The sequence below is a fragment of the Apis mellifera genome, linkage group LG4 (genome assembly GCF_003254395.2).
Source record: "Apis mellifera strain DH4 linkage group LG4, Amel_HAv3.1, whole genome shotgun sequence".
In the NCBI taxonomy this organism is placed as follows: domain Eukaryota; kingdom Metazoa; phylum Arthropoda; class Insecta; order Hymenoptera; family Apidae; genus Apis; species Apis mellifera.
Genome location: NC_037641.1, coordinates 10448035 through 10460456, shown reverse-complemented (window position 1 = coordinate 10460456; position 12422 = coordinate 10448035). Strand labels below are relative to the sequence as shown.

General features: G+C 36.2%; 1 protein-coding gene across 5 annotated transcripts in view; it reads right to left on the bottom strand.

Moving 5' to 3' along the window:
• Positions 1-1292: 1292 nt before the first annotated feature.
• The window catches only part of LOC725092 (E3 ubiquitin-protein ligase RNF220), a 130471-nt gene continuing 119341 nt past the window's right edge, over positions 1293-12422 (bottom strand). For all 5 annotated transcript variants that reach the window (XM_006567281.3, XM_001120981.5, XM_006567279.3 and 2 more), the window contains 5 exons: positions 4137-4408; positions 3666-3933; positions 2856-3319; positions 2616-2690; positions 1293-2352 (listed from right to left, as the gene is read on the bottom strand). In XM_006567281.3, the coding sequence (XP_006567344.1) occupies positions 2281-2352; positions 2616-2690; positions 2856-3319; positions 3666-3933; positions 4137-4408 (1151 nt within the window). In that variant the 3' untranslated portion in view covers positions 1293-2280. The remainder of the gene's footprint in view (positions 2353-2615; positions 2691-2855; positions 3320-3665; positions 3934-4136; positions 4409-12422) is intronic.

The following is a 12422-nucleotide window of genomic DNA, read 5'->3' as shown; positions in this document are numbered from 1 at the left end:
TGCTCTGAATTATTGAATGAACAAATTATAACATTTAATCGAGAATAATATTTCGCATTTCGTGGTTCGACGATCGATGCGCGACTATCGTGGAGGAATCGTTTGTGCAAATTATTCTTTAACCTGATTTTAAGAAAAGCCAGAGAAAAAAAAAAATGGCGAAAAGTTTCGAGATTTCGACTATGTGTGTGGTTGAGATCCTTCTTCCTTTTTACTTCTCCCTCTTAGTACCTTTTCTCGATGAATTTTTCTCATTGAAATAAACCGTGTTTCGTCCGTGTTTATATATTATATATGTATAAAAAAAAAAAGAAAACAAGAATCCGTGTTATTCGTTTTAATAAGTATTAATTAATTTATCCAAAAACTTCGTATCGTAACTTTGGTCGATTGGATTATACTGGTGTATACTCGTTTGTCGATTTCATTGTAACTCGTGAATAATACGCATTTTATAACAAAAAAAAAAAAAAAAAAAAAAAAACAAAAAAAAAACACATTTCAAAAACACATTCCACCTCGTATATATTGCTTTAAATTCAATGTGCATCTTAATCTGTACAACGAATTAATATATATATATATTTTTTTTTTTTTTTTTTTTACGAATATTCCTCCTATTGATTGGAACCGGTTAAATATATTAGAGAAATTTCATATTTGAGCAAAATTAATATCGTATCAACCCTGTTGAAATGATCGGAAATTATTTTATAAATAACGTGAGATCTATTTTTAAACAAGTATCGTTGACGATAAATTGTTTTTTATTACTGGCAAAGTAGAATAAATATATACGTTTCCGTGTATAAAATTAAAAAGACAATGGAAATTAATATTGTCTGTTTTTTTTTTTTTTTTTTTTTTTTTTTTTTACACTATATGCGAATATGTAAATATTACGTAAATATCACGTAATATTTATCGTTGGAAAAAAACAAACGTATTGGACGCTCTCCTTCTTCCTGAGTTCAAATTAAAAAATATCAACAACGAATGTAACAAATTACGGAAGAGTCGGATACGATAATTATTTTTTTTCTTTTTCTTCTTTCTTTTTCCCCCACTATTTTCAAATTGACCATTTCATTTCGTTCGCAGAAATCCTACTCTGGAGATAGTTGCGTTTCTTTTTTAACAAAGTTGTCGATTATATTTTACACATACATAATATATTCGTCCTTCGTAAATTGAACTCGATGAATCGTAGACACAGATACATTTTGTTTGCTCGAAAGAGAAAGATTGAGAAAAAACGGTGTAGATCCGGCGAAATGGAGTGATGTGACTTGTTTTTTTTTTTTTTTCTTTAAAGTAGACGTTAGCCATTCGAAATATAACACCTAGAATTTTCAGGTACGCGCGAATATAGTCTTCGATTCGAATCAGATCCAGACAACGATGCTCGATACTATCGTCGAACATTTTTATCGATGGATGATAATCAATCGGATTTACCGCAGCGGGTTTATCCTATATCCGAAGATACAACAAGAATTATTAAGCATACCAGAGGATATTCTTCGTGGATCACGTAGAATCTAAGAAAAAAAAATTCCAATTTCATTTTTATAATTCGTTTTCGATAAAAATTATCGTTGAGCGATTTTTATTCTTTCAAAATTGTTGAAAATATATATATATATATATCTAACGAAACGATCTTTGAAGAATCTTACTCCTTTGGTATGCTAAATACGGTAAAGAAAGAAGCGAGGCGAAAAAACGAAGCGAAGAAATAATTAATTTACGTCATAATTGCGTCGAAATTATTCGAATATTTGTAAAAAAACGAATGTCTTTTAACCAGTATATATACGTTCGACCGTTAACATTCGAGATTATAATTATTTCACAAAATAACGTACAATCTTTTGGCTAACGTTACGTAATAACTTATCGGGAACGTGAAAATATTATATATATATATATATGTATATATGTTATAATACAATGAAAATTGGTCTGCGTGACGAATGATAAAAGTACATTGCTCGACTCGGTTCGATCGAGACATCATTCACGCGCGCCTTTCACGGCTTAATTTACTAACGCTACAGTGCGTATCCGTACGTGGTAAATCTAAAAGGAGTTTAATTTAACGTGACGCATAAATATATACAGATATTTACACGATTGTGCGAAACATTTTGAAACATTTTCTTTTTTTCTTTCTTTTTCTTTTTCCTTTTTTTTTTTTTTTCCCCCTTTCATCGATCGATCGATTTTTCTCTACGAACAACACACGGGAACCAACGGCTTCCTGTTTGGCAACTCCCTTCACATGTAGATACGTCGCAAATCTGAAGGCGACGTTATCATGTTGCACTGTGGACACAGCTTTTTCGCACCCTGAAAGGTTGAGAGAAAACTCTTCTCAATATTTCTGATTTCAATTCGTTACATTTTCAAAGAATCCAAAAGGATATCCACGTGTTTGTTTATCGATCTTTTCGCTTCAAATTCAAGATTTCATCGATTTCTAAAGATTCCAAGAGTGACAAATTCTCAAATATTTTTTTTAACAATCGTTTGATATTAAATTCCTCTTGGGGAATTTAAGAAGAAAAAGAGAACACACTTTCGGAAAGAAATATACTCGTTTTTACACTTACCAACGTGTGTAGCCAACATTGCTCGCAATGCACGTGCCAGCAACAGACGGAAGTCACCGGTTTCTTATATTGCTCCTACGCAAACCAATCACACGCGCTATCTTCAATCGACAAGTAGTACGGCGTACGATTATTCTTACTTCGCTCGTAATAATCGACAAGTTTCGATCGAAGTACGAAATCGCGAGAGGAAAACGTTTCTTCACTTTCGAAATTTTGCAAAGAGAAGAAGAAACTCACCATACAAATGAGACATTTGAACGGTTGGCCGCGCATTTCCGCCTCGAGTTCCCGAATCCTTCCTCTCAGCGCCTCGATCACCGGCGTGTCGCCATCCCTTCTGGGCGACGTCGAGACGCCCTCGTCCTGCTCGCTCTGGCCGAGAGGGGTCGTCGTCCCCGGCTCAGGCTTCACCTCCACCAAACCTTGGCCGATTTGATGCTCGGGCGTGTGGGGCGTGTGGGGCGTGTTGGGCGCGTTCGGCGATATCACCGCTTCCCGGAGGGCGTCTCTCTCCTTCTGCTCCCTCGGCGTCCCATCCATGCGAGGCGCGACCACGTCGGCCTCGGAATACTGTGCCGGCCCGAACTCGGCCGCGTCGTCCCCGTCCACCACCAGATCCACGTCCTCCTCCTCCTGGTGGTTCGATCCGCTGTTGCCACCGGCCGACGAACGATTGCTCGACGACGTCGCCAAACCTGCGGCTATTCGTAATGCGATTTATTCGTAAATGTTCCTTTCCTTCGTCGGATACAATTTTCTTCTTATCGTTTAAAGATCTTAAAGGAAAGAAGTTGGAAATTTTGTCGACGCTTAAGTAGAGTCGAATTGATTTTAAAAAAGGAAAGAAAAGATAGCGTTAATGAATATCGTAATAAGTGCAATACAAGCAAGATTTATAATTTATAACAGATAATAATTTAATACAGCATTTGATTATTCGTAATTGCGATATTTTGAGAGGAAAATATAGAAAATATAGGAGATGGCAGTAATATGTCTACGAAGATATATTTTACTTGATGTTATATTATCAATATATAAACTTACCGGAGAATCCTCCTACGAGCATGGACGACGCTCGCACTCTCCTCTGCCCGGCCCACTCGTATTCCTCGAAAGTTTCCGCATCGCCCTCCACGTCGACCTCCTCCTCGTCCAAATTGTTTTGGCCGGCAGGATTTCCGTTATTGTGTTTGTTTAAGCATCTCTCCACGTGCTGGTTCAATTCCTCGGGCGTGCCGGATAGCCTCTCGCTGCACACGGGGCACGATGGCTCGTCCGCTTTCCGTTTCCGGTTCTTCACGCGGATTCTAGCCTGTACACATTCCAAATCTCTTTTTCAAAAAAGAAAGAAATACACCATATCGACGTAATTTTTCACAATTTCGAAAATTTTCTCGTCACTTTTTTTTCTATCTTATTGTTTTACTCTACTCTGTTTTACTTTTTACTTATTTTATTATTTACTCGATCTCGAACGAAACAAAATTATTGTGGATCCGACGAATTCGAATTCACCTGTCTATTGGCCTTGATCCTTTTGTAAGTCTCCCATCTTCCATGAGGCGTGCCATCGGCGGTCGAGGGTGCATGGAGCATGGGCCCGTGAGGATGATCCTGGGGATGGCCGGGTGGCAAGCTGGATCTTGAGGCTCGCGCCCGAGAGGAAGCCGAGGATATCTTGTAAAGTCTGTCGAGTTCCTGGGCGAAATGTTGCTCGAGCTCCTGCGGCCTTACGGTCACTCCGCATGCCGGACAGCAGGATGGATCAGATGGAAATTTCTTTTTACCTGGAAACGATCGTTTTTTATCCTTTTTGACGCGGTCAGGAATCGAATCTTTATTTGTAATGCATTCTCGCGCGTCCCCAATAGAAGAGTAAAAACACAAGTTTCCCCCGTTTTATCATTCAAATTTATTTTTACAAGTTTTTTGATGCAAACTACTTTACAAAGTGAAAATAACTTGAACTTTGCGCTTTTACGATATTTTTTTTATCATATCGTACGCAAAGGTAGAGATTCTCGTTGCTAAAAGAAACATTTATCAAATAAGTTGGAGAAGAATTGTGAAAGAATTGTGAAAAATGTTGGTTTACGAAGAAGAAGAAGAAGAAAGAGAAGAAGATTCCGTATGTTGAAGTCAAATAAACTTTGTCGAGCAGTTCCACCTGCTTACGTACCTTCCATCTTAACATAAATTTTAAAACGAAACTTGTTCCGCGATCATCAAGAAGAATCTAATTTTAATTATCACGCGGTGTTAATTGTTGTATCTCTTCCCTTTGTATGGAAGTGACAGAATAGGTAAAAAAAAAATATAAAAGAAGTACGAGTTATCGAGTATAAAATTGCACGGAAATTCTAATTATCGATAATTGAAAGAATCCTTTAAATAATCGATAGTATTGAATTTTGAATAAACAACGTTGGAAGTTCAATACAGTCAAATCATAAAAGCGTTAAAAGATTTTTAGATAGAGAAACAAATTACAATTTCGTACGTTTGAATAAAAATTATTACTACAAGTATTAAAAGGCTTACTACTCGATTATATCAACTCGACTATTTAAATAAATTCAGAGATTTCCTTCATCCACATTCACATTCTCTTTCATCCCTCTCGTGTCTCGAAGAAGCGACAGGCAATTTTGAATTTCATCAAAAATATTTCTCGACTTTCCCGTAAACTAAGAAACTCCGAAAAATAAGGAAGAAAACAGGAAGTTACGTTACGCTGCAATTTTGGGAAAAAGTGGAACGAATTAAATTGGACGAGGAAGATTAGAACATCACCCTGACGAAGCTCCAAAGATAAAAGATAACCGGGCAAACGATTTGGCAAAGAGGAGGCGCGAGAATCGTAAGTTAGTTCGACACGAGGAATCTTGTTTCTTCAAAGCTACCGTGCGTGCCCCCATCGTTTATTTGGAGAACCCGAACCGGCTATTCTCGAGCCGTTTAACATATTCTCGAGCCCACTCCTCCCTCTCCTCCCGCGGATTCCTCTCGTTTCCTGTCTCCGTCCATTCTTTCCTTTCCCTCCCTTCCCCGAGAGTTCGTTTTCTCTCGCGCCTCCGCGTCCCCTTTCCCCTTTCAATTAGGTACACTTGGAAATTTATGTCCGCGCCCTGCCACTCGATATTCCTTTCTTTATTGAAACAGACACCTTGCGCTCCCTTTATAGCCATTGCGGATGGCTTCGATTCGAAATAATCGCGATGCAAAATACCGGCGAGTCCTTCCTTCCTTCCTTCCTTTCCTTCCTCTTCCCTTCCTCCTCCCTTCACAGTTTCGTTTCATAATTCGACGACACCTCGATTATTGCGCAACCTTCCCCGATAGAGAGGGGGATATTGGCCAGGAATATTCCATTTTTACTACTACCACCACTACTTATTATTTTCGATATCTCTCTCGATATCGAAACCTCTTCAGGTTGATTAATAAGTTCGATTTTCTTCTTCCTCCACTTGTTACATTACGGTTACATTAATAAGAGTATAAAGGGGATTTCGTAGATTTGTCGCGTCGATATCATTCCTCCTCCACTTGGAATTAGTTATAGTTGGATGATTGATATCGAAGGTTGTTGGGAGGAGAAAAAAAAAAGAAAGAGTTAAGGATAAGAGTTTTATAGATAGAAATAGCGTTGAATAATAATATCGGGAAAGGCGCGAGGAAGAGCGCGCGATAATCTAAATGGAACAATTGATAAACGATTCGACGAAACGGCACCCCCTCTCGTAATCTTTGAAATTAGAATACTACTTTCAGGGTAAGCGTAAGAACCCGTTTCTCCGGCCGTATAATCTTATCGATGTAATCATCAAAACCCTGGAAAATGGTCAAGGGATGCGATTTCCATTTACGAAGTTCCATCTGCTCGCATAATTAACGGAAGCTCCGCCATTTTCGTGTGTAAGGGCGTTTCGAATGAAAAGAGAGAGAGGAAAAAAAAAGGAAGAGAGGGGAGAGATTGTTGAACCGCAAACATCTTCTTATCGTTCATCTGAAATGTTCATTTTTCTGCGGATTTCTTCTTTTTATTTTGTTCTTAGAAGAAGATTAATACATTAATTAAATTATTTATCTTAAGAAAAATAATTTTTATATACAATATGTAAATAATAAAAAATATAATCTTACGATTTTTAACAAAATTTTGTTAACTCGTTCGTTTTTTTTTTTCTTTTCCTCGACGTTTTTCTACCCTTCAGCTTTACTCTTTACCCCTCGATGGGACGACAATGCTACTCCCTTCTTCCAAGGAGAGGCTATCTTCCACGGCCGTGACCATAACCGCGCTATCATTTACACTTTAAAACGACTACGGAAGATAGAGTGGTTGCGTATCTTTAATTAAAAGAGACGGTTGCTTAAAGGAGCGAAATAAAAAGATTCTCCCCACCCTGCACGCCGCGAGGGTGTCACGTTATTAAAGAGCGAATCTTTCAAATTTTTTTTCCATTCTACGTTGGATTAATAAACGGAACATTTCGCGATAGTTTGAACGGGGAATAAGAAAAGAAAGAAAGAAGAAAAAAAAAGTAATTTAAAAAATTCATCTCTTCACCTTACTTTTAATTAACAACCTTATCTCTACCCTTCTTTCGATCTTCTATAAATTAAATTTCTCTAAATTTAATGATGTATGCATCGAATAAATAAAATTATATGAAATATTGCACGAGATAAGCTCAAGATAAAATATATTTACATGGTTTACTGGTGCACGGATTTCTTCTAAAAAGAAAAAAAGAGAAAAAAGAAAGAAAAAAGAAATGCGAAAAGGAAATAATGTAACGTGTAACGAGAAAATTTTGTTCCACGTTTAAACAGGTTGTGAAAACGAATTAATCATCGCTATTTATCGACACGTTTTCATTTTGATATCTATGTATATATAAAATATATAATTTCTTCTCTCTTTTTTCAACAGGAACATCGAAACGTATTTCGATAAATTAATATATCATAACATTTCCAACCCGTACGCTGTATGTATATTAAACAGGTTGTTATTTTTAAACTGACATCACACGTTTCTGCCACGGATTTCGCAAATGTATTTCAAACACCGCGCTCATGAAAGATTCAAGAAAGAAGGATGCCCGGTTCCTATGTCGATGAAATACAAGCTGCAGGTAATTAGCTGGGAGCTCGTGCAGTATTTACGGCCATTTAATCCGGATAGAGCAATTAGTATATATCGATGGTGCCAGGTTGGTGGTTACAGATGTAGGATAGGCCCCTACCTACCACGTATAATCCGGTTTTAATTAAATAACCGAGTCTCTCTCTTTCCCTCTCTTTCTCCCTTCCACTCTTCGTCCCAGCCTCGCCTTCTCCCTCTTTTTTCTTTTCAACTTGCTTCCGTACCTTCAAGAATGCCTCACCTTCTCCCTTCCTTCTCCCTTCCATCTTTAAACGTGATCTAAACCTTATCAAAAATCTATCAAAAATTTTCCATTTTAAATATAATAATCGGTACTCTCTCTCTCTTTTCGTAATTTCATATTTTAAATTTTTATATTTTGTAAATCTCATAGTTGGAATTCTGCTTTTAATCAAATATATACATAGAAATATGTGGAAAATGATTTTTGTAGGATTCCATACTTAATAATTAGGATTCCATTAGTTTTTTTAGTTTCAAATCTAAATTTATGAACAAATAATCTTCGCACGATTCTTCTCTTTTCTTTCTCATCTTTAAATGTGAATCTATCAAATTTTGCATTTAAACGTAATTCTCTTTTCGTAATTTAAGATGTAAAGAAATTGATGTTTGCATAATTTTTGCAAGAATTCTGCTTTTCTCAAATAATATATAGAAAATGATTTTTGTATAATTAATAATTCCACGTACTTTTTTTCTTCAGTTTCAGATCTAAATTTACGAATAAATAATCTTTGCACTTGAAGCACGATTCTTCTCTTTTCTTTCTCATCTCTAAATGTGAACCTATCAAATATTTTGCATTTAAACGTAATTCATATTCTCTTTCTCTTCGTAATTTAAGATGTAAAGAATGTAAAGAAATTGATGTTTGCATAGTTCTACTTTTATCAGTTCCAATACAATAAATTTTTTTGCAAGAATTCTGCTTTTCTCAAATAATATATAGAAAATGATTTTTGTATAATTAACAATTCCACGTACTTTTTTTTTAGTTTCAGATCTAAATTTACAAACAAATAAATTTCTCGCTTAACGCACGATTGCTCGATTCTTTATTTCACTTTTACACCGATTTAATCGATTTCTTCGTGTTCGCCGAAACGAAGAAGATTCGCAGGGAGATGTTACGAGAAAGAAGAGAGAAAGAAAGAGAGAGAGAGAGAGAGAGAGAGAAAAAAAGTAACGCAAGTTTGAAAATGCTTTGGTATCGGTGAGACCGTAATTCGATAATAGGTTCGAATAACAAAAATAAATTGCACATGTAATATTTGATATCCGAGTTGGGAAAAAGATTCGAACTTTAAGCCGGCGGTGAGTGTGGTGAAACATATCGTACGGTATAAGTCGTTGGACAGAAAGGGTTGTCGGTGGTTTCGCGCCGTGGCGTCACCATCACCGATTCCCTCAGGCATTTAACCGCAACTGTTGTCTCGATGGGCTGGGTTACTGCCCCTGGATACATCGCCACGATCTCCATCCTTTACTTTTCCTACACGCTCTTTGATTAATCTATTAATTTCGTACACTCGTCGTCCCTTCTTCGCCTGTCTGTATCTGCCTGTATTTCACTTCGATCAATTTTTATCAACATTGACAAAATTTCTCTTCGCAAAATATATAAAAAAAAAAAAATGTTTCCGCTCGTGAAAACTCGTGAAAATAAAGAAAGAAAATTTGAAAGAGGATATATGGATAATTTAATCGGATGATTAAACGAACCAGGTTAATTGAATAATTTTTATTCCCCCCTTGATTCGTCTCGAATCTCGCCTATATCACTTTACGGCCATCGCGTAGCGTGATTTTCAAGTTTTAGTTATGGTTCGTATGATCGTATGAACCTGGCTCGAAAGTGAACTCGCCTTGCAAGGGAAAAAAAGCTAACGCTGCAGGATTCTGTGCTAAAGTCGATACGGTGATCGTGGTACGGTAAAGTTATTAAAGTCAAGTGAGTAGCGTAATACTTTTACACAATAGCTCATCGAGCGTCTACAAATTGTTCTTTACGAAATTCTTAGAAATATTTATGCTCTTCTGTGAAATATAAAACATCAATCGTATATGTATGTGCGTATAACGATGTTTACATAAAGTTTACTTTATAAATAAAATGATGGCCGAATGTTGGTCATCGGGGCTATAAACTTGGATTGTTGCGCTTGTTAAAGGCTCTTTTTTACCGTATGCGGTAACAACGTTTTAAAATTTCGAGAGGAGGATGCACGGAAAGATGCACAATTGACCGCGAATGATTCGTTTTGACATGTTTAAAAACTGGTTTTCGGCAACTCGGGCCAATCGGCGTTGGTCGAATTAGCGGGAAAAATATCTTGATAATCATCGATAAAATTTGTTAATTTAAGTAAGATTCTTTCATCTTTTAAACTTTTTTTTTTTTCAGATACAAGGTGTATCGAAAATATGAATTGATGACTCGATTAAAATTTTATTTCGCATCAAGACCTAATATGTTTTTAGAAATTTGTAATTTATATAATAATATGTAATTATCGAGCAAATCTGGAATAATATCTCGATACGAATTACACGTCGAATCAGAAAGCGAAGGACAACAGTGAACACGTGAGTGAATGGAACGAATAAGAGAGGAGAAGCACGTATATGATCAATGTTCATCCGATCGGTGAAATATTAAAATAACTCGTTGCTCTGTTTCTCGTAAGAAATAATGGTTATATAGGTAACACGAAGAGGTAAGAATGGCAATCGCGCCAACTCGATCATTATTAACGCCTTTCATCCTATGCTCAACGAATGCACACACCTGTCGTACTAACGATCCCGATTTTAATCGACCGTTTAATTATCTCAATACGGGTCGAAACGAGACGTAAATTGAACTCGTGTGTGCACGAGTGTGTGCGTAACTGGCAGACGCAACGAGCCAGATAGATTTGAACGAGAAAGTGAAACAACGTATCGATTATTTACAGCTGCTTCTTAGTTTGCTTTATGGATACCGCAACACGTTAATACGAGCAATAAATTCGCCTGCTTACTTGCTAATAGCTATCGAGCAAAGGGATTATGCCAGAAATTACAATTTCAGACATTTGTAATTAATGTTAATTTAAGATACGCATATTTTCACGGTTTTTACGTTTGTATAGGCATTTATGCAAATGAATTTCGATTTAAAATAGAAATATTTTTACATATATTTACATTTGTCATAATTTCGAACAATTATCATTTCCAATATAATTACGATAATTATTTACAGAAGGATCCCGTTTTGTTCGATTTTGATAGCCTTGAAATATATCGTCAAGCTCAACAATTTCTGAACAATTTTTTCCTATACATGTTTACCATTGCTTTTCGAGATATTCGCAAAAAATTATTAAACAACTTTTCTGCCTATAATTGTAGCATTGCGTGTGTCTTAGCACTGCCAGCGCCTCACGACGGCCGGATACAAAAACTTAACCTTATTTTTTGTTTGCAGTGTCTATAAATAAAGAACGACGCGAATCGCTCGGATAAAAGTATTGTGTACAACGCGTATTGTGTGAAAAGCGTTTGAAAAGGGTTTGAAAAGTGTGGAGTTGAAGGGAAGAGGTGACAAAAGGAAGTAGACAAAGAAGAGAAAACTAGAGTTCGAGTCGGGAGATCGAAAAAAGTGGAAAAGTGCGAAGTGAACAAAAAGTGAGGTTAGAAAGAGTGCAAGCCGACAAGGAAAGGAAAAGGAAGCAGGGAAAACATATTTCATCGTCAAAATGATGGTGAGGAAGAAGAGCTTTTTATAAATAATTATACAATAGATATTTATATCTTTTTTTGTATATGATATTCTGGTTCTTGATTCGATATTCCATTTCATTTCTTAATAGTTATTATATACATTATCGTGCGATATTATACAAACTTGTCACGGTTAAATCATAAGTTGGCCCGTTATAGATATAAGGGTTAGCAAACGTTCTCGATTATTCCTATATGCACGAGCTTTCATAAGTACACACTTTCCGAAAGGGTCTTCTTGTCGAAGGACCTCCTTTCATGCATACCGAATTTTCGTTATCTCATGCGCGCTTTACGAGAGAAACGGAAAACCCACGCTGTTACTACGAGACGCTCTTTCCTTCCTTCCTTCCTTCCTTCTCAAATTTTTTCCTGATCTTTTGAGTTAAACATTTTAAACATTGAACCTTTGAAGAATACGTTTTTTAAATATCATTTCTTATGAAATCATTGTTTCAATTTGTTTCTTTTTTCTTAGAAGATATTATTAATTTTTCTTATATTGAGAATTGTTGGCTAATATTTTTCTCGTTAATTCTATAAATGAATCATTTCTTTCAATATAATTTTTTTTTGTTATTTCTCCATTAATTTCATAAATAATCCATTTCTCTCTCAATAATATAATTATATTACTTACTTGACATCCGTGTAAGTATATGAACACTAGATACACGTTCTATCTAACCATTTCGTTCCCCTGCAAAGATTTTATGCCATAATTTGAAAGATAACCCCTTGCTGTCTCCGTGTCCCCCTCCCTCCCTCCTTCCTCCCTCTTCGTATTTCCACTTTCCTCTTCATTTTTCACAAATTTAGTTTCTCAACTCTCGCTCCTCTCAACCTACGTCGTA